The sequence below is a fragment of the Adiantum capillus-veneris genome, chromosome 20 (assembly GCF_014529385.1).
Source record: "Adiantum capillus-veneris isolate H3 chromosome 20, ASM1452938v2, whole genome shotgun sequence".
Taxonomy (NCBI): domain Eukaryota; kingdom Viridiplantae; phylum Streptophyta; class Polypodiopsida; order Polypodiales; family Pteridaceae; genus Adiantum; species Adiantum capillus-veneris.
In genome coordinates, this window is record NC_140950.1 from 32169142 (window position 1) to 32192388 (window position 23247).

A 23247-nucleotide genomic window follows, 5' to 3' on the forward strand; every position below is an offset into this window, starting at 1 on the left:
ATTCCCATGGATGTTCCGTATACATGGAGTGCTAGATGTCTTGCAACAAAAAGATCACCCTCAGCATACGGGCAAAACTCACATCCTTGATGTAAAGCTTAAAGGGGCCGTCCCCATCCCGACAGCACGAAAAAGAAGAAATCCCTTAACTGAACTACTCGCCAAATTATTCTTTTATCAAGAACTTGGATAATATCATTCCTAATAAGGAGCTTGAGTTACCCCCAAACAAGGCTGTAGATCAACCAACAGAAGCAGAAAAGCAAGACGCAGATCAAAGAAAGAGTCGACACAGAATTCAGTTCACAAAGATTCCAAAGCCATCTCCAAGAAGCGGTCCCGACAACACAAGAAGAAGAAGTTCTTCAAAGTTGAAAGATGTTAAATTCGAATGCTATAATGGAAGGAGGGTTGATAAGAAGGCTCTTGCTTTCATTCGACAATTTGAGGTGGCCTTTGCATAAGTGCTCAAAACTACGCCATGCTAGCCAACTGGTGGCTTACCACAATTCTGAAAAAACGCAAACCCAAAATAGGAGCAGTTCAACGAGGAGTTTAGTACCTTTCATACAAAACAGAAGGCTCTCACTACTGAGGCAGGAACCTCCACATGGAAGCGGCCTTCAGCCCAAAGACCCAGAAAAGAAGCCAGAGGGAGCAAAGAAAAGTGTTGCTAAATGGACTATTTTCTTATTTTTCTGAGTAATTTCTTTTTATTGAAATTAGGATATTGAAAATGTGTAAACTTGAAACGCAAGGTTAGAAACTCTACATCTACGGGAATTATTAAAAGCCATCAAGAACGGACAACTCTGATGCGTCATATGATGGGTGACATTAAGCATCGTGAAGGGGTTGTACCGTTAGTTCGGTAGGAGAGACCGAGAAACGGAAATTCTTGATACGTCACGTGATGGGTAACGGGAGCATCAGAAAGGGAATATTCCGTTGGTCTAGCAAGAAACCCCGATTGGAAAAAGAAATACGCATAAAGAGGCAAGCACAAGAATAAAGATGGGTTCGGAGAAGCTTTTTCTAAAAAGCAGAATATTTTAAGTGTTTTCCGGGAAAAGCGGACGCTTTCCTATGAGAATATGTGTTTGCATTGCATCCATGCCTGAGAACTGCATCCGGGGACGCCTGGAGTGTGATTGCATAGCATCAATTTTCAGCTCACTCGGTTTTATTGAGTTTTGTCCAGGTTCCTACCTTTTTTTTAAAAGTGACCGGCCGCCCACATAAAATAAACCAAACTCCAATTTAAAAAAACAGCGCTGAAGCTGTATGGCTGAGAATAACATCATGCGATCCCTCTCTCTGCTCACCAAATTCAGCCGCAAGGGCCCCCCTATCACTTGCGCTACCTAGCTTCCCTATTCCCGCCGGCTCCGCACCGGCTATTCCTACCGAGTACGAGAGCCTATAAAAGCAACCTGCTCTCTCTTAGTTGCGCAGAAGTGTCAGTGCTAGCAGCAAGCGTTCATCCGGCTGAGAACTTGCAAGCGATCGAGCGAAGCCAGTACAGAGGAGTCCGTACTCGGAGCAACACGTATCAATCGAGAGTTCGCTATACGAGGGTTGTTTCGTGTTTGTGCTTTTGCAGGTACTCCATCATGGAGGAGGAGCAAAGCATGCCTCGGTCTATGCTCAGAGATTCCGGAAACGAAATCGGGAACTATCTGTAGAGCTTCACACTCTAGGAACAAATAGAGATAGAATTGAGAGCTCACATCTCGGGTATTTCCCACTTGAGAAGGAATTGACCATTGGGTCCGAAGATATAGATTGGGGTCACTCCGGTTCTTGTGCTTGTGGAAAAGATTCTCCCTCATACAAAATTTCTCTTTTTTTTTTGGGGGGGGGGGGGGGGGGGGAGGGGGGGACCAACCGATCTTCTGGTCCCAAACACTGTGTCGATCTTCTCCCTCATCTCTCTTTGAGTTGAAAAAGTATTTATTTTCAACTTGTTGATTATTTGTGTGCGCTCCCGTTTGTAACAATGGTATCAGAGCTCGGATTCCGCTCTTTCTATGCAAAGGACGATTCCGGGAAGGAACGGGAAGAACCATGACGAAGAACCGCTGAAGACAAACTTCATCAAGTGCGAGTTCAACTCGCGGATTTGCGCAACTTATTTCGTTGCCGGCTATTCAAAAGATTTTGGACGGAATCAAGAAGCCGCAAGAACAGATGCCGATGTGCGTCAGGAAAATCCTGCCAGTGGAAGCAACCTCCAGGAGGATGGTGCGAAACGAGGGGCCGAAGCGCACAAAGGATCTCCGAATCAGGACAAACGGCCTTCCAAGAGCAAGAGCCAGAAAAAGAACTTTCTTTGCTTAACGAAAGCAAGAATGTCTCTATCTCTTCTCCATCATACTCTCCTAACTATACTACTACATCTACTTCTCATACAGTATCTAAATCTTCTCCAAAGAAGAAAACTCCTACTACTTCCCTACGTAATACTAAAGAAAAGCCACAGTTCAAGAAGGATAACCACATACGTCACCGCAAGATGCGGGTTTTCAAATCTGATGACAAGGATGTGAAGTTTGACAACTACACAGGGCGGAGAGATATCTCCAAGGCACTCTTTCATCAGGAAGTTTGACGTTGCTTTTGCCAACGGGAAATTCACCGTAAAATCCAAGTTGTCATGTTGGGATGCATCTCAAGGAGGGCAAGCAACTGGTGGTTAGTCAAAATTCTGGAAGGTACACAAGCCAGAACGTGGGCTCAATTCAAAGCTGAATTTTATGAACAATTTCCTCCGCCTGATTTCGAGAAGGACATTCGGAAGGAATGGGACTGGCTCGCCCAGAGGAACATGAGAAAGCCACGGCTTATGTTGACAAGTTTTGGTCGGTTCTTTTGAAAGTTACGCCTTTCATGAAGATTTCCGACGAGAAAAAGATGCGAAAGTTCGAAGCAAGCCCTTCAACCACCCCTTCGGAAGAGTATGAAGGTGTATCCACATGACACCCTTCAGCAGATGATGGAGTCGGCAATCATTGCTAAGGATCTACATTCCACTAGTACCCCCAGACGGATGGAACATAGAGCGGTTTATGATTACCATGGCGACCGAGGTAAAAAGCGTCCCCCAAAGAACCCAGATCAGCCTAAGAAGCTAGAGAGTACCGGAAAACGGCTCAAGTATCTCATGCCGAACCAAGTACAGACCTTCAAAGAGCAAGGAAGGTGCTTCTACCATGGTGAGAAAGGACACATGAAGCCCAACTGCCCTGTTCACAGCAAGAACAAGCATCTTCGAAGAAGGGACAAATCGAAGAAGAAACCGCTCCACGAAGCTTGAATTCCATTCCTGATGTGCAAGGGAATTCAGGAATCGAAAAAGGGAAGCGTCAGCTCCTTAAAGGTTGGGGATCCTTGAATAACCAGCGGGTGTTGATCCTCTACGACCCAGGATCGACAGCTGGAAACTACAGAACGCTTGGGCCTCACACCCGCTCAGCTTAAAACTCCGGTCACCTCTGGATCCGCATTTGAAAAGTTGACTACCAATGCAACTCCCATGCAAGGAAAGCTCAATCTTCAAATTGGCGAGTACAAGGACCGCGACTGGTTTTTTATGGAACCCATCGAGGGATGTGATATCATCTTGGGTATGCCATGGCACTACCATATGCAACATGCAACCGGTCCCAGCTTATGTAGAAAAGACCCTCGCCTTTGAGCATGAGGGCAAGAACATCAAAAATTTTGATGATGCAGGGGATTGGCTATTCCCTATTGTAAGCCATATCTCCATTAAAAAGAAAATAAAGAAGTGTGTTTCTGATTACTTGATTTTCACACGTGAAAAAGATAAAACTAATGAGGGTTCACTCTCTAGTTTGGAAATTAAACGTTTTCAATTTTTTGAAAAGTATAAAGATTGTTTCATGGATACCCTACCGGACAAGCTACCTCCAGAACGTCCGGTAGATCATCGTATTGATCTCGTACAAGGTAGCTCTCCCCCGAATCAACCCCCTTACAAGGTTAGTCTTGCTCAGCAAGAGGAAATTTTGAAGCAAGTTAACGAGCTTCTGGAAAAAGGTCTAGTACGACCAAGTACTTCGCCTTACAGCTCTCCAGTCTTACTGGTATAAAAGAAAGACGGCACCTTTCCAATGTGTATAGACTATCAATCTCTAAACAAGATCAGTATCAAGAATCGCTTTCCGATTCCTCGGATTGATGATATTCGCGATAAATTACAAGGTGCAAGCATCTTTGGTCACATTGACTTAAAGAGCCGGTATCATCAGATACACATAGCCCTTGAGGATGTCCATAAGACTACCTTTCGCACAACCTTTGGACTTTATGAATTTTTAGTAATGCCGTTCGGCTTGACCAATGCTCTTGCCACATTCAATTGAATGATGAATCAAATTTTCAGCCAACACCGAGCTTTTACAAGAGTGTTCTTTGATGGCATACTCGTCTTTTCAAAGACTAAGGAGGAACATCGGAAGCACTTGGACATAGTGTTTCAAGAATGGCAAAAGCATGAGTTGCATGTGAATACAAAGAAGAGTGAGTTCTTTCTCATTGAGATACACTACCTCGGCCATATAGTCTCACACACCCAAGCAAGGTCGAAAGGTACGTAAGGTACGGTACGTATTCGGTCTGTCTTATACGTAGTACCTAATGGATTGAGTTATTAGGTACATAAAATTCGTATGTTTAAAAAAAAAAAGGCAAAAACATACAATACGGTCCCTTTGCAAAGCTTTGCGGGTAACTTCTTGCATTTGTTGTAGAGAAAGCTCTCCTAAATAAGGCGCCCAGATAACCCAAAAAAAGGACAAAAACAAGTGCTGGATAAATGTCACTTAATAATAAGTTGATGAACTACTAATAAGAGGCACTTCCTATGTAGTAAAACTATCCAGGCTTGTTACTATACTAGACTATGTGAACACTCCCCAGTGTCTACACCTAGCAGACAGTGGATGTGCTCATGTGCAATCATATGCAACTACTCTAAAATGTTTGGACATGCCCATCCTACGTACACGCTTACAAGGGTTCCTAAACCCTAGAAGTAGGAAGTAGCTTGTCCACATGCACACGGGGTTAGATGTACACGTGACACTTTGAGTACAACCAGTTTGTTGAAGGCATTGAGACTGAGCTAGCTATAGGAGATACCGATGTAGTCGTCCCACTTATTGGTGCCCTTCTTGTCACCATTCAAGGATACCATGACAAGGTAGACGAAGTTAGGGCATTGCGACGCTCTATTGGGCAGACCTTGGCACGACAAAAACGATGCTACCATTTTGTTCCGCAATAGAACCATCACTTTGATCCAGGATGACAAGCCAGTCGTCCTTCGATAAAGTTAGTTTTACTTCATATTTATATATTTTTGAAACAATGGAGAATACTGTTTGAAAATTGTGTGGAATAGATTTTATCTATTCTAAACTGCTCTTGGTACCAATTGAATCTGTTTGATTCTGGTTTTAAGGCCCGTTTCAATGTTGTTTGAAAATATCTGGACGACATAGACTATTGTCTGGGGAGCGTCTAGTTATGCATGGGACCTCTAAACGACACAAGTTGCGGTCTAGGGAGCGTTTAGTTGTAATTGAAAACCTCTAAACGACGCAAGTTGCGGTCTCGGGAGCGTTTGGTTGTATATAGCCTATAGACTTCCGTCTAGGGAGCGTTTGTTTGAAACTGGATGTCTTTATGTTATACGTGAACTCCACAAAGCATTTTGTGAGGCATATGAATCTGGTGCATCAATAGTTCCAAATTGGAAGAGATTGCCTATGTATGTGATATTAGTGCATCGAGACACCCCTTGATAGCACCAACACGGTCTGAGCGTAATGGCTAACATTGCTACGCCGGAATATCAAGAGCTCTGATGTGGATTAGATGATTGGATGAAAATCTGATTGTGGAACTTGTATGGTGTACTACATGCTAGAGAAGCTATGTAATGATGGGCTTTGGCATGTGTGTATATAGGCATTGTCTCCTAAAGAATCGCATCAAGTTTTGCACGTCTAATCGCGAATAATTACTCTTCCTTCAACAAGGGGTATGTCACGAGTTGGTGACGTGGCAACCCCTAGGGAAGCTTAGGGAACTTACCTCACCCAAACATGGACAACCTGGCCAAACCAAAGCAAACCCTAGAAACTGCTGACGTGACGTACGAAAATCTCGAAAATTGCGGACAACATGCTGACGTGGCAATTGTACGGATCTGCCACATTTTATGGAAGCAACCTGTGGGCATGAGCTTTTCATATCAGATGCCTTTGAGGCAAGCTTTTCATGGCAAGTTGCTTTTGAGCCAAGGGCCCTTCAATAAGAGCCTTGGGGGACTCCCTATGGCATTCCAGGCATGTGGAAGCAAAGACCAAGTCCCCTAGCAGTTGTACCTTTGTGAACCAATGCAAAAGAAATACTGAAGGAGGCACCAAGGTTTAGGGCCAGTGCTCTCGGAGTCGAAATCTCCCTCTCTCTCTCTCTCTCTCTCTCTCTCTCTCTCTCTCTCTCTCTCTCTCTCTCTCTCTAGTTGTTTTGAAGTGCTAAAAGTCCGATCTAGTTTATTCTTTTTAGTTGGCACGTGGTGTCAAAGGACTGTCATCGCTTGTTTGTTGCGCCGCTTACTTTTGATTCGTCTTTTCTGCTGCCACTTTTGACATGGTATCATAACTATGGGCTACTTCAGGATCGGATCATTCGTCAAGTTGTTCCAGGTGCTGATTGTTCGCGACACAGAGGAGTGTATGGCTGGTTGTTGCTGGTTTTCACTTGTTTGGGACATATTTGCTGCTTTGTGGGCTGATTTGGAGTACCCTCTTCATCGCTCTCGGTTTTAGCCTTTTCACATGCCCGAGTTCACTTCAGATTCAATGGAGTCAATCAAGCGAAGATTGATGTTAGAAACCAGCCATTGAGGATGATGAAAATGAAAATGCCGCAGTTCCTGCTGCTTGGAGAGATTTGTTTAATTTGTGCACTGGAGTTGTACACAAGCTAATCAAGATGCCTACTCCTCCTGCGCGGCAATGCTAGGACCCAATCGTTCATTATCTTCTATGGTACTCCATCAGTGATCAATGTTAGGTGCAGCAGAATCGTAATGGTGACAAGATCTAGACTTTACACTTCCACAAATCTTTACTTCTTTCCTTGCTTGAATGTGTGCTACTTAGCACGAATGATGATTCCATTTAGAGAGAGAATGAGAGGTAGAGATGTGTAGAGAGAGAGAGAACGAGGTAGAGATGTGTAGAGGAGGAGAATGACGCCCGATAAGGTCCCAACCAACCCTCTCAAGGGCTCTCCACACCATTGCCAATGTGGTAATTGCTTTTGTTGTGTAAATAGAATGTACACACATGCAATACCTCAAATGCACACTCTACTAACTCAAATGGGGAATGTCCCCGCGGTAACTCTTCAAAATGAAGCACCTCCGGGGCTGATTGATGCACCTTTGGATCCGTCTCGATGAGGGGTTGCTGATGGCCACCAAGGGGTAGACCTGGGGCTGATTTGCGCTCCCGATGTGAAAAGAATCAAAGGCTTAAAGTTGACTGCAAAAGTGCAGATCTAGCACGCAAAACGCAGTAGATTTGTCGTGCAAAGCAGAGCTGAAGACGCAGATGATGATGATGCCAATGACAAATAGCAATGGGCGCATCCGATGTGGCGAGGGAATGGCCGTGAAGAGACTCAATGAGCTACCAAAGTACCGGGCTGCAACGGACAAGGGAAAGGGTTAAGATCTAAAAACGTTGGGCTGAACTGTCGCCAAATGATGCGCTGAGGCTGATCTACGATGAAGACCAAAAACACTAGAGAGATGAGAGAGAAAACGCTGGCAAATGAGCTCTCTCCAATCTGGCGCTACGCTTCCATGTCGAGAGCACGGGCTATTATGCCAGAGTTACTCGGAGCACGGAACGGGAACGGCGACGGGCCTCCCTGCGGAACGGGGGAACGGGAATGGCCCCAGAACGGGAACGGGGCGGAACGGGAGGCTAAAAAACACCCAAATATTGTTTTTTTTAGCGTTGTGTTTGAATACAAGTAGTACTAGAGTCCTTTGACTCTAATACCCACACAAAACACGATTCAAAGACCATTCAACCTTATTATGACAATTGACTTGATTGGGATGTGCGGCGCCCAGAGTACATAGCACATACACAACATTGAGCAAACACAATGCACATACACAATTGTCAATAACATATATAATTACAGATTAGAGCTCTCAAATAATTGCAAGAGTAGTAGTCATTCAAACAGCCTGCACACAAGAAGAAAGGTGAATGCGAAGCAAGTGTCTGAATACTTTAGAAGCACTTTACCGCCCGACCTCTTGAGGTACTCACTCCGAACCAAGTTGTGATTGTTGATGAAAGTAACAATCTTCACTGCATCAGCAATGAGTGGAGCGATCCAATCTAGCGTGCCGATGTCTTTTAGAAGGTTGTTCAAGCAGTGTGCCATGCAAAAGCACACTGTCACATGTGGATAGTGGCTCCCTATAATAGTTGTTGCTGTCCTGTTTGATGCCTCCCCATCTGTGACAAATGCCACCACGTGTTGCTCATCAATCGATTCTATGGCCACTGTCCACTCTGCAGAGAGGACATCGGCGGACTTGCCACTCTCGGTGGCATCATGAGAGTGCACAATGCCACAAAGTACATCTCTCCACTCGAGTGTGACGAGACCATGGATAGGTCTCTTCCTTCTATCGTTCCATCCGTCGACAATGAGGGAAACGCCATGTTTTGCCCACAAATGCAGTTTCTTTCGCTGAGATGGAAACACAGTCAGCAGAAGGGCTAGGAGAAAAAGAAGACTTTCAGGTACCAATAACAGATATTGATCAAGTGCCAATGGTCCAGCTGTCAAAAGCTGAAGAAGATGCACTTAAGGAGCAGGTTGCTCGAGAGACAGATGAACAATGGAAAGCAGCAATGGATTGGGAGTTGAGAGTTCTCCATTCAGTCAACGTTACTCAACTCACTTCCAACCAAATCAATGCACAATGGCATCAACAATCACTACCATATCCCTTGATCAAGGTAGAGCTGCTACAGGTTAAGAGAATGTTGAGTGTTGCTTGCTCCACAATAGCCTTCTCTCGATCAAGCAAAGTGGTTCGGAGAGCCTCTGAAGATGGCGGCACATAGCCGGTGCCATACTCTCCTATCCATTGCACCATGACTTTCCAATACTCGACCTATTTCGATCAAACATAGAAGAGGTTAGTAACTTAGTATCAAAAAGGCGGAAACGACGATAATGGAAGAAATGAGAGAGAAGGCTCATAAATCATAAAACATGCCTCGCCGCGACAAATGGGATATGGTCGTAATCGTGCCGCGGCCGCATCCACCTCTTCCTTCTTCTTTGGGTCCCAAGAGGTGGCAAGGGTCCTTTGGCGACGAATCGGACCCGATGAGATCCACCGGCACCTAAACCGGGTAGAGAGGAAGAAGGGAAAATGAGTCTTTGGGTCGATACCTTTGCATGCGGGCTTGGCTTTATGGTTGAATTGCCGATCCTTTTCCTCGAGCTTCTTCCTCTTCTCGATGGTTACATTGGTGCAAAATCTCACCTCATGTCCCAACACTCGAAGAAAGTGTGTCCTCACTTTGTCATGCCCCCCTTCCGCGTGTAAGAGCATAGCTTGCATGCCCATGCACGAGAACCTCCCGCCGCCGACAAGGTGCCCTCCGAGGTCACTTCATCCCACCACGACCATTCCTTCGCCTTTTGAGTGTTGCCCGCATGAACGGAGGGGGTTGTACAACAAGAAGAGGCCATGGATTATCCGTGAAAGAGAGAGAGAGAGAGAGAGAGCTTGATCTTTGAGGGTTTGAGAGAGAGAGAGAGCTTGAGAGGGCTTGAGAGAGAGAGGCTTGCCGGTTGATTTCGTGAGAGCTTGAGAAGTTGAGATAGAGAGCTTGAGAGAGAGGCTTCACCTCTTGAAAGTTGAGACTGAAAGAAAGAGAGCTTGAGCCTTGAGCCTTGAGGGTTAGCCCGAGAGAGAGAGAGGTTGAGAGCTTGAGCCTTGAGGCCCTATGGCTTGAGAGTTGAGAGCAAGGGAGAGAGGGCCTTGATGCATTTGTGAAGAATGGGGGAAGAGGGGGATTTATATAAGCTTTGGCTGGCTGTAAATGGCCGTTGGCTGCCCCAAACAGCCATTTTTTTAAAATTGAAAAACTGCCGCTTTTGGCCGTTGGGAACGTTCCAGCCGTTCATGCCTGTTCCAATCCGTTCCGGTCACAGCATCCCGCCGGAACGCCTGTCCGTTCCGGGGTGTTCCAAAAATTTCTGGCCAGCCGGAACGCCGTTCCGGCGTTCCAAGGCCCCAAACCTCCGTTCCCCGGTAACTCTGTATTATACTCCCTTTATAGGTGGATTATAATGCTTAAGAACTTTTTAGGACTTAGGTAGGGTAAAACCTCTGTCAAAGTGTTAGGTACAGTGGAAGTGAATGTTGAACTTTGCTCAAGATGAGTGCTCCGAACTGTGCTCAAGGTTCCTTTTACTTATGAAAGGGAGAGAGTGCAATGGACACCAACAAAGTGTGCGTGAAGGTGCATGAGACTGAGATATAGAGAAGAGAATACGACACCAGAGACGTTGTAAAACCCTCCTCCAAGGGCTCCACTCTCGATGGCGAGAGCGGTCTACTTATGATTGCACAAATCTCTACAATGCTTTGGACTTGCCGACGATGTCGACAACAATGAGGACGACGACGAGAAGGGCTGAAATCTGAAAATGCTAATGGCTGGAATCTGCAAATCTTTATCTGCTGAATTCTGACTCTATGTCGGTGACGATGGCGAGGACGATGATGCAACGACGACGTGCTGAAAACGCAGATGCTGAAATCTGCGTTTTCCGGCTGAATCTGCAAACCTTGCGAGATCTGACCGTGCAACGAGGATTTGCTGCGAGAAGGTGAGATCTGTGAGGTTCGGGGTTCTACTGCGGTTACTGAATGCTGAAAACTGAAAAACGCTGGTGTATCTTGAGGTTTCGTCGCGATGGAACTGCAAAATGCCGAGATGTCAGGCTGAACCAAAAACGTTAGGGCTGAATTCTGCTGCTGGGGAAAATCCACTAACGCTAGGGCTGATCTGCTGTCGTGAAGTGGTTCTGTTATGTCTGCTAATGCCGAAGCTCCTCTGCAACGCAAAATCGCCAAGACTGATCTGTCTTGCAAAAACGCTAGCTTGATGCTGAGTTGCAAAAACGCTAGGCCATGCTGTTGGGGGTCCTCCTGAGAAGGTGCCTGTTGAGCGATGCTCCTGCTGCGTCTTCTGCCAGAAAGTGCTAGCGCTAAGTTTCTTTATATACTTGCTTGCTAAAATTGCCCTACCCAGTTTCCAACAAAAGTCACTTAAAAATAATAAGTGAAAAATGTCAAAAATAGGGAAATAGGTCTAATGCACTAGAAAATGCTCCTGATGGATTCTGATGGTAATGCTGATGATCATGCTATGTGCAACCAGAGGATAAGCATCTATTCTAAGTGTCTAGGCATGCACGATCTGCGAATAGACTTACAAAAGTGCCAGATCACTTCCTATTCTAGACTGACTTGACTGACTGAACCCTGGTCATGTTGTAGCTTGTCCACGTACACATAGGGTTAGATGTGTCACGTGACATCCCCTCCTTTTCAAAGTGAGGTGCTGGTACCAAACTGTATGGCGTCGAGGGAGATCGCCAACAACATCCGGAATCCTCGAAAGGACTCTTCGCCGGCCCACTCTGAGGTGTGGGTCGTGTGATACTTGAACTTCATAAAGGTCTGCATTGCCTGCTTCTTTGGGCCGCGCCAAAAGCGACACAAAGTCTTCTATGGCTCCTTCGAAGCTTCAACTTCGTCTAGAGTCATGCTTCTTCCTTCTTCAAGAATCTCCGAGGCTGAAAATTCCTCAAACCACTTCCAACACAAAAACATGAACATACCTATTCCATGTAAGGTGACTAGAAAAAAGCTCGTCTTCCTAAAAGACTGTGCATGCAATGTAGATGAACAAATAGGCGGAGTGCCAAACCGTTCACCACACACACGCAAACAATGAGATAGAATCTTGTCTTGTTGATCTAAATCAATCAACTGTGGCAATTCACAACGGAAATTCCCATGCTTGGTGCTCATACTTTCTTGTGCTCTTTATACAACTGTGTCGTGCCAAGGAAGAGACAGGGAATGTGACTTCCTTGAATGCATACTTTTCAGCTTTTCATGAGAAATCCGCATACATCCGTGCTCATTCATGAATGAATCGTGCTCAACGTACAATATGTCATGCTTAGGAAAAGGGATCACACAAAGACGTTGACTAAAATACAAGAAACGATCACGAATGAAACACTCGAACAATGCGTGTTGACGAATCATTTGAACACATAGTACTTCTTGTAAGGGTTCTTTGGACCTAAGCTTGAGAGCCAAGATCGGTTCTTCTTGAGGGGGTTCTTTGGACCTTGACTCAAGAGGTAAGATCGGTTCTTCGTGATTGATCGAAGCTGCAATGAGGTTAGCTTCACTAGAAACAGTATCAACTAACCCATCATTCTTGTGAACAATCACATCGTGGTCATACAAATCATCATGCTCGTGAGAAATCACATCTTGATGATCACATAAATCATCATGCTTATTCTTATCATCCAAATCATCATGCTCATCATTATCATGCAATTCATCATGCTTATCATCATGCAATCCTGTGTATCGTGCTTTGGAGAAGAAGAGACTGAGAGTCTCCTTTTCCCGAATCTCTTGCATCTGTGCCTGCACTTGAGAAAAGAGTCGCAACATCTCTTTCATGTGTCAGGCACTCTGTTCGGCCGCCAAGCGTGCTTGCTCACGCTCCAAGTCGGCCTTTCTTTCTGCTTTTCTTACTTTAGCTTCCAAGCGGTACTTACGCTCTATGGCTGCCACTGTTTCTTCGTAGTCACGATCTATGGCTACTTTCTTTCTTCGGATTCTAACTTCCTGTCCAGAAACAACTGCGGCAACTCCTTCATAGGAGTTAGTGCAATCCTTTGTGTAGATGGGAAAGGGGGAGGGTCGGAAAAACCTCCTGGTGGGAAAAACTCTTCTTCGTCTCTCCCATGCTCATCACCTCCAAGCGAAATATCCATTCCACTTCGAGTGATGACCATCCTTTGAAGTCGTGGGTTCTTGTGGTCTTGGGTTCTTAAGTTCACAAGGAACTTGGGTTCTTGGTGGTCTTGGTTCTTAGGCGTCTTGAGGGTCTTGAGGTTCTTGAGGTTCTTCTTTCGCTTGCAATCTGTGTTAGAGAAGGATCTTCTCTTCATCCGAGTTCTGCTCTTTTCCGCGGGCGCACCCCTTGGCGGCCTTGCGCTCACACCAAGGTTGCTTTTTCCCACCTCACGTCGAGTGGCCTGCCGCTAAGTGCACGGTCCGCTCTCAATGAGTGAAAAGAGGCACAAGGGGAGGCTGGACAAGCCCTTCTTTCTTTGGTTTCCTATCACTCTTCAAAAACACGATTAGAAATCGACACGTCCAAGTGAACTTGGGTTCGTGCGACCTCAACAAGCAAAAAAAAATTATGTGGTTCTTTCCTTGAGTGATACAGAACAATGTCAAAGCTCTGATACCAATGTTAGGTGCAGTGGAAGTGAATGTTGAACTTTGCTCAAGATGAGTGCTCCGAATTGTGCTCAAGGTTCCTTTTACTTATGGAAGGGAGAGCCTTCCGTTCTCTAATGAGAGAGTGCAATGGACACCAACAAAGTGAATGGACACTGTGCGTGAAGGTGCATGAAACTGAGAGATAGAGAAGAGAATACGACACCAGAGACGTTGTAAAACCCTCCTCCAAAGGCCCCACTCTCTATAGCGAGAGCGGTCTACTTATGATTGCACAAATCTCTACAATGCTTTGGACGTGCTGACGAGGGTCAATGACGATGAGGACGACGACGAGTCGGGCTGAAATCTGAAAATGCTAATGGCTGGAATCTGCAAATCTTTATCTGTCGAATTCTAACTCTATGTCAATGACGATGGCGATGGCAATGGCGACAATGCAACGACGACGTGCTGAAAACGCAGGTGCTGAAATCTGCATTTTCCAGCTGAATCTGCAAACCTTGTGGGATCTGACCGTGCAGCGAGGATCTGCTGCGGGAAGGTGAGATCTGGGAGGTTCAGGGTTATACTGCGGTTACTGAATGTTGAAAACTAAAAACGCTGGTGTATCTTGAGGTTTCGTCGCGATGGAACTGCAAAATGCCGAGATGTCAGGTTGAACCAAAAACGCTAGGGCTGAATTCTGCTGCTGAGGAAAATCCACTAACACTAGGACTGATCTGCTCTCGTGAAGTGGTTCTGCTGTGTCTGCTAATGCCGAAGCTCCTTGCAATGCAAAATCGCCAAGGCTGATCCGTCTTGCAAAAACGCTAGCTTGATGCTGAGTTGCAAAAACGCTAGGCCATGCTGTTGGGGGTCCTGCTGAGAAGGTGCCTGTTGAGAGATGCTCCTGCTGCCTCTTCTGCCAGAAAGTGCTAGCGCTAGGTTTCTTTATATACTTGCTTGCTAAAATTGCCCTACCCAGTTTCCAACAAAAGTCACTTAAAAATAATAAGTGAAAAATGTCAAAAATAGGGAAATAGGTCTAATGCACTGGAAAATGCTCCTAATGGATTTTGATGATAATGCTGATGATCATGCTGTGTGCAACCAGAGGATATGCATCTACTCTAAGTGTCTATGCATGCATGGTCTGCAAACAGACTCACAAAAGTGCCAGATCACTTCCTATTCTAGACTGACTTGACTGAACTGAGCCCTGGTCATGCTGTAGCTTGTCCACGTACACAGGGTTAGATGTGTCACGTGACACAGTTTATTATAAAAAAGACTTATTAATAAACTTGACCAAGACGAAGTTTCGGGGTGAAACTGTCGCACATCTGCCGACCCAGGAATCCGATTGACGCGGGAAATGGCTCGTTGGATTCCTCTAACCTAAAACTACACGCACATCATGCCAAATACCCACTATAGTGTAACAACATCTGTCAAAACGCTTGTACAAACCATTCATGCAAGAGGGTTACAAAACTGAAAATCTAATCTAATGGACTCGTCCGGACATGCAAGTCCTGCAAACAGGCTCACAAAATTGCCAATACTAATCCTCCTGTGATTCTAGACACTCCTTTCCAAAGATAATTACAAATTGGCTCTAGAAGTCGATGAAGCACGTCCATGTGGCACACAGAGCCATGTGTACGTGACAATCAACCACATTGAGTTAATCAAGGATGTGAAGATGAATTAAAACGGACTTGCTTTCGTATATGATAGACTCTCTGATGAAGCAAAGCTTTGGAGGTGCAATTGAGGACCCTAGATGCGAAGAAGGTATCCACAAGAGACACATCAATCTAAGATCTTAGATATGGGTCCATAGAAGTATCGTTCTAATGCCTAGGTAGTAAGAGATACATCAATGGCAAAATGTAATTCCAAATAATGACACGGCTGACCAAAGCTAGGACACGGTGGCAATTATCCTCAACCACCATAATGCCAAAGGACTTGTGCCAATTTATGAGAGCACCACTAGCCCAGACAAAAAAGTAGATAGTCTAACCCTCTCTCGTTCTCTCTCTCTCTCTCTCTCTCTCTCTCTCTCTCTCTCTCTCTGAAAATGGTATAACCTTTCTATTACCCAAGTGTGGTAGATTGGTTATGCCATTTCCCTCTTGAATGACAGGTCTTGAGTTCAACTCTCCTCGTTCAACTCTCCTCGTCCGCTAGATCTTTAAGGTCTCTTGGGACAGTTTCCTACGACGTTAAAAATCTCTTCTTCTTCTTCTTCTTCTTCTTCTTCTCCTTCTCCTTCTCCTTCTCCTTCTCCTTCTCCTTCTCCTTCTCTCTCTCTCTCTCTCTCTCTCTCTCTCTCTCTCTCTCTCTCTCTCTCTCTCTCTCTCTCTCTCGGGTGTGTGTGCACGCACGCGCTAATAAAAAGAGGAAAATGGTATAACCTTTCTATCAACCAAGTGTGGTAGATTGGTTATGCCATTTCCCTCTTGAATAACAAGTCTTGAGTTCAACTCTCCTCGTCGGATAGATCTTTAAGGTCTCTTGGGATAGTTTCCTACGACGTTAAAATACTCTTCTTCTCGGGGGTGGGTGTGTGTGTACGCGCGTGCTAATAAAAAGAGGAAAATGGTATAACCTTTCTATCACCCAAGTGTGGTAGATTGGTTATGCCATTTCCCTCTTGAATAACAAGTCTTGAGTTCAACTCTCCTCGTCGGATAGATCTTTAAGGTCTCTTGGGATAGTTTCCTACAACGTTAAAATACTCTTCTTCTCGGGGGTGGATGTGTGTGTACGCGCGCGCTAATAAAAAGAGGAAAATGGTATAACCTTTCTATCACCCAAGTGTGGTAGATTGGTTATGCCATTTCCCTCTTGAATAACAAGTCTTGAGTTCTCCTCGTGAGATAGATCTTTAAGGTCTCTACCTTTCTATCACCCAAGTGTGGTAGATTGGTTATGCCATTTCCCTCTTGAATAACAAGTCTTCAGTTCAATTCTCCTCGTAGGATAGATCTTTAAGGTCTCTTGGGATAGTTTCCTACGACGTTAAAATACTCTTCTTCTTCTTCTTTTCTCTCTCTCTCTCTCTCTCTCTCTCTCTCTCTCTCTCTCTCTCTCTCTCTCATTCTCATTCTCTCATTTTGTGCTGAAGGTACATAAAATAAAGATGAAGTTGTGTGTTACCTGGAATGAAGACAAGAAGTCCGATGGTAAGGAAGCCATAAACCTGCGTGGAGTCGCCACCCATGTGGCCAGAGAAGATGAGGTAGGAGAACACCAGGCACAGCGTGCCAAAGGAAAGTAAGAAGATGGCAAGCGCAATGGACTTCCAGGGGACGCGGTTGAAGGGATCGTATTTGTAACGTAGATCGTCCTCCAGTCTATGCCGTCGATCTGCACGCTGATGCGGCTGCTGCTCCGTCGACAGCGCCGAGTAACGAATGTGAGGTCGATCGGCCATCCCAAGAAACTTCGCGTAGCAGTCGTCGTGTATGCGTCTCGCTGCCTGCTCAGTTGCTTCCTAATAGCAATGAAATGATTAAACAAACACCATATTCTGAGATGCTCTCTGAGATTACTTCTCTCCTCTCAAGTGAATGCTTCACTACCCTTACAAAAGGGTTATTCACCCCACCAATCCAACAAACACCCTATTGCTTCTCCCGTAACCACTTCAGCACCCAACTGATCGGCTCCATAGGGCCTTTTATATAATTAGAAAAAAAACACATCATATCTTCGCATATGCTCGTCGGCTCCGCGTGCTGCCTCCGCATACGCTTCCCTTCTCTCTTCTCCGCACGTTGCAATCGGGATACACGCCCCTTCTACGTTGTAACCTACAATCGGGACCTTCATGGCGCCACTTGCTTCTCTGCGCATCTGCCAAGGTCGGCTCTGATTTTTTATTTTTCAAAAATCGTAGTGGCTACTCAGAGGCATATACATTTTAAAATTGTCGGCACCGCACCTGCTAGTGATGATTTCTAAGAGAGTTAGTTGAGTTTTAAGGCAAGTAAAGATTGATGTAGAAAATGAAGATGTTGGTGGTTTAAATAAAGTTGCTAAGTATTATAACGATAAAGAGATCTACTAGATATGAAATTTGGAAGTGGATTGTGGAGGCAATAATTGAGAGAAATAAGAGGATGTTGTGTTAGCAGAACGACAACTTTTAATGAGGCAATAGCAAACAAAACTTAAATCTTTCCTGTTTGTTTCAAGAACGTGCAGTGAGGGGGTGAGCTCGCAAAACATTATATCCAAGCGAGGTTGTGTTATTATGTCTACTGATGAATGTTTTTTCTAGTGTACATGATACATGTAAATTCCTACAAACGGAAAGTATTTCAAAAAAAAAAGTTATCATCAAATGGTTGGTAGCGTAGAATGTCGCCTCACATCTTTGAAGGTGGATGTCGAGTGTGTTTCGCCTTTCTTCTCTTGAAGTTATTCGTGATACCTATGCACTTGCGTGTGTTTTGGTGGCATGTGATGGAGTAGACAGTGTATGTGCGTTTGATGGCTGGATTGTCTTGCTTAAGCAGCAAAATCTGGCTCTTGTTGGCCTGTTCTGCACAGTAAAAATAGGGATAGTATAAAATTGAATCTTGAAATTCTAGAATTTTGGAGTATATATTTGCATGACATATTTGATGAAAATTATCTAAAGGGGATCCGATATAGGTTGGTTGTCGATGTTGATAAAGGCGTATGGATCAAAACTTCCGAATCATAATCAATGTCATAAAAACTAATATCTAATACTCCCAAATGATTTCTCATGCTAAACTGATCATTTAATATGGGAAAGTATCAGGAGAGTAAAAGCTAGAATATTGGTAAGGCTGCAGACCGATCTCTGTCAGGGATCCAAAGGAGAGAAAAGAGGGATCCAAAGGGGGATAGCGTGCAAAAGAGCAATGTGCTTCAATGGGGCTTAAAAGACTTAAGGTTCATCTCCATTAAGACTTCCATAGGCTAAGGTTCCAAAAATTAAACCTTTTATCCAATGGCCAAAGTGTAGGGGAATTGGATGGTGGTCATGCGGAAGACTAAAAATTCTTCCCACATCCCTAGAAAGGAGGGGGTGAGCCCAATTTTTAGGGGATGAGAGAGAAACACACACACACACACACACACACACTAAGGCTTCCCTTTATCACAAAGGGAATACTCGACACATGTCACGTTCCTAGGCTAATTGCCCCCAACCTCCCCTCAAATCCTATTGGATGGCCATACAGGTGGACCAATGAGAATTAGGCTAGAGTAAATTTAGTCTAATCAATTTAAAAATGCTTGATAAAAGAATCAATAGAAATTAAGCTCCCCAGAAGAGTATCGGATAGTCTACCAAGGAAATGAGCATTCAACAGCCCAATGGCTTGCCTGATTCTTATTGGCCAGAAGACAAAAAGGTCCAATGAGAGTTTAGGTGAATTATTTAAATACCTGAAGCTCTCACAAAAGGGGAAAGGGGGACACATGTCACAAGGCTATCACTTATGCTTCTTGATTGTCATTGGCTAAGCTCTGCAGGGGCCAATAGGATGCCAACATGAGCAAATAGCAAGAGGGGTCGACCAAGAGAGAGAGAGAGGGGGGGCTGATTTTGCAAAGGCATTGACACACACACACTCACACAACTCATGTGTGGAGAAAAGAACTCTCTCTCCTTCTCCAAGCTTTAATGGAAATCTCATCATCTTCTCCAAGCTTTTGAGAAGGGAGGCCTACACCAACTTTGTGATGCAAATCCAACCAAGAGCCAATCTTCAATGGCATGCTCATTGTTACCATATACATGTGTAGTGATATGTGTGAACACACTAGGACCGCCAGGGCATTTTTTCCCTCTTTAGGAGGTTTTTTCCCCCGTGCATTGTATATATGCCCATCACTCTAGGGCTATCTATCTTTCCATTGCACACTGGTAACACTCTCTCTATTGTGTGCCTTGAGCTTCCTTCGTCTCCTCCAAGCTGTGTGTGTTTCTCTGCAACCCTAATTCCAACAATTGGTATCAGAGCAGGTCACGTCCTCCCGGGCTTAGTCGCCCGCTGCTACAGCACACGCCTGCTCACTTTCTCCAATTTCAATGAGCTTTGGAGTGTTCGTAGGTCGACAAATATTTTGGGATAACTCGTAGAGCTCGGTCTGCTCAGGATTTTTATTTGGGCTCATTTCGGCCTCCGTTTCCACTACAGACAGTATTACACACGCTATTTCGTCATTTTGTGCAGAATTTCTGTCAGTGCCGTTTTCTGCATAACAGGTGCCTTATAGTCTTCTACGGTTTGTGCTATATAGCACAGGTTGTTCCCGCTCCATTTCTCCTATTTTCGGGCAGTTTTCACATCAGGTGCAGCATTTACCATGGCTGACAACAACAACACAGATGTGTTCAAGATGTTTGCTGCTGAGGACAGGTTGGATGGGGACAACTACCCTATGTGGGCTTATATGATGCAACATGTTCTTGTGTCAAAGGGTGTCTGGAACATTGTGCAGGGCATTGATGTACGTCCTGGTTCTGAGGATGTAGGCGATGTTTAGGATGTTGCAAGTCTTGCTGCAAGGATTGCAATTGTCAGAGTTGTTTTGCCTACGGTAGAACAAGCTCGTTGGGATGTTAAGGATGCGCAGGCTCATGCATTGATTGGGTTGTCTGTGAAGTGCACCATTGTTCCTCACATCCGTTCAACAAAATCTGCAAAACAGGCTTGGGATATTCTAACAGGTCTTTACGCAAGCCGCAATGAGGCTAAAATTGCTTTGCTGCGTAAAGAGCTAGAGTCGAAGATTATGCATGAGAAAGATGATATGGACACTTCCTTGCTAGTGTCAAGGATATCAATGAGCAACTTATTTCTGCAGGTGAAGTTATTTCAAACAGTTCCCTTGTGCATACTATTCTTGATGCCTTACCAGATTCTTACCAGACTTTTGCTAGTACTTGGAGACTTATGACCCAAGGAAATCCAGAAGTTGTCAAGTTTGATGCATTATGCACATTGTTGTTGCAAGAGTCACTTTCCAGAAAAAATAGGACTAGACAGCGTGCAGTTGAACAGGCTTTTATTGCTTCTCAAAGAAAGGGTGGTAACAGCAATGCAGCCACTTCTTATGGTTCTGCTGCGAGTGGCAAAAATTTATGTTCCTAATGCTTTTGCTGGTAGCAATTCGTTTGGAAATTCTGGTGAAAAGGGCAAAAAGAAAATGCGTTGCCATTATTGTAAAGCCAATGATCACTTGATCAAGTCGTGTCCTAAGTTGAAGGCCAAAGAGGCTAAGAAGAAAGAGGGTGGTTCCACTGCAAATGCTGGTTCCACTACAAATGCAGCCATTGTTGAGTCTTTTGTGAAAGGAGACTGTGTTGCTGATGTTGATGCAGAATGGGCTTTTAGCGCAGAGTGCACTTACAATCCTGCTGTCCATGATGCATGCTTGTCAGTTTTGCTGCAGATTCACACATGTGGTATTTCCACAATGGTGCTACAAAGCACATTACCTCACATCGTGAATTGTTTTTATGTGCTTCAAACAATTTCTGGCTATGGCTAAAAATGTCTCGAAATGTATTATGGGCACCCTCCATTCCAACCGAGGGGGGGAGTATATGTCTCATGAATTTAATGCATTTCTGGCTAGTCGTGAGATAAAACACCAATGTACAGTGCCTTAAACACCTCAGCAAAATGGTGTTGCTGAGAGGAAAAAAAGGTCACTGACGGAAATGGCACGATGTATGGTCAAAAGTCAAGCTTTTCCGCATTCTCTTTGGCTTGAGGCCATCATGTGTGCCACTTATGTACTTAACAAGTGTCCTACGAAAGCTTTGCAGTCTATTACTCCATATGAAGCATGGCATGATAGAAAGCCTTCTATTGAGCACATGTGTGTTTTTGGCTGTTTGGCATATGCTTTGGTGCCAGAAGTGCAACGCAGAAAATTGGAAGATAAGGCTGTCAAATGTATTTTTGTTGGTTATAGTGTTGAAAGCAAAGGTTACACGTTGTATCATCCGCAAACAAAACGTATTCTGGTTTCTCGGGATGTAGTGTTTGTGGAAGATTCTGTTCAGCCCTTGCTGTCATGTACTAGAGACAGTAATGTAAGCTCACAGGACATTTATGACACTTTTTTGCCTCTTTTCAGTGGTGGAAATACGAATGTAAGTTCCAATGAGGCAAATGTACAGCCTATGGGGGTTTCTGAAAATGTTTTAGATCATCCTATTACTGATGCAGATGTACATGATGTACTTGATGAGGAAAGGGCTGAAAATGAGCAGGATAGAGGTATGCCAAAATGGCTGGTGCACACTTTGCGTGACAGTCAATTGGATGCACCTTTGTCTAGTCGTACTCGTTCAGGCTCTCGCCATGCATCTTATGCATCAGATTGTTATGCTTTGGCTGTGTCTAGCTTACATGATGTTGAGGAGCCTCTGTCTTTTGATGAAGCACAGAATTCAGAAAATTGGATGGCTGCCATGCAATCAGAATATGATGCACTTATAGAAAATGACACATGGACTTTATGTGATTTGCCTCTTGGAAAAAAGGCCATTGGTACGAAGTGGGTTTACAAGTTGAAACGCAAGCCGAAACGCAAGCCGGATGGTGAGATCGATCGCCATAAGGCTCGACTTGTCGCAAAAGGTTATGCACAGCAAAAAGGCATAGATTATGAAGAGACTTTTGCTCCCACTTGTCGTATGACTATTGTACGTTTTCTATGTGCATTGGCAGCTCATTTTGGTTGGGATGTACATCAATCAGACATTGTTACTGCTTTCTTGAATGGTGACATATTTGAGGAAGTTTATGTAACGCAGCCTCGCGGTTTTGTCATAAAAGGACAAGAGGACAAAGTGTGCAAATGTAACAAGGCTTTGTATGGGTTGAAGCAATCTCCTCGTGCTTGGTATGAGAAATTTGACACTCATTTGGTCAACCAAGGCTTTCGTAACAGTCCAACAAAAAGCACATAAAATGTAAAACGTGAGGGTGATGTACTTCTCATTGTGGTTCTTTATGTTGATGATTTGCTGATCACTGGACCAAATGAGAGACATATTGTTGAATTTAAGACTGATTTGAATGCTACTTTCAAGATGAAAGATTTGGAGCTGTTGCATCATTACTTGGGTATACAGTTTAAGCAGTGTGATGGTGGTATTGCCTTGTGTCAGAAAAGTTACATAGAGACATTGCTATGTAAGTTTGGACTTGAGGATTGCAAACCTATTGCCACTCCCATGGAAACAGGTTTGAAGTTGAGTCTACATGATGCTGGCGATCCTCAAGGGCGACATCGTAGGCACAATTGAGGACCTGCCAAAGATCGAAGATCAAGAAGAGGTGTTGTAGCCCGAATCGATTCTTCGACACAAAGACAAGGTACTAAGACATGGTAAGATTATGTAAGGTATCTCATTAAGTTTAAAAAATATCCTTTTGAAGATGCTAGATGGATGCAAGGAACACAGCTTAAGGATAGTATGAACCTTATCAATGTTTATAATGCTACACTAGAGTAAGCAAATTTAAATGCTTTCTAAACAAACAATGTTTTTTGTCTTATAAGACTGATCCTCTTTTGTGCACAAATTTAAATAGTAT

General features: G+C 44.3%; 1 protein-coding gene across 1 annotated transcript in view; it reads right to left on the reverse strand.

The window, feature by feature from the left end:
* Positions 1 to 17207, reverse strand: part of LOC147432331 (uncharacterized) — a 49484-nt gene extending 32277 nt beyond the window's left edge. Inside the window, exon 1 of the mRNA XM_086491560.1 lies at positions 16802 to 17207. Coding sequence (XP_086347686.1) covers positions 16802 to 17078 — 277 coding nt within the window. The 5' untranslated portion in view covers positions 17079 to 17207. The remainder of the gene's footprint in view (positions 1 to 16801) is intronic.
* Positions 17208 to 23247: the final 6040 nt, after the last annotated feature.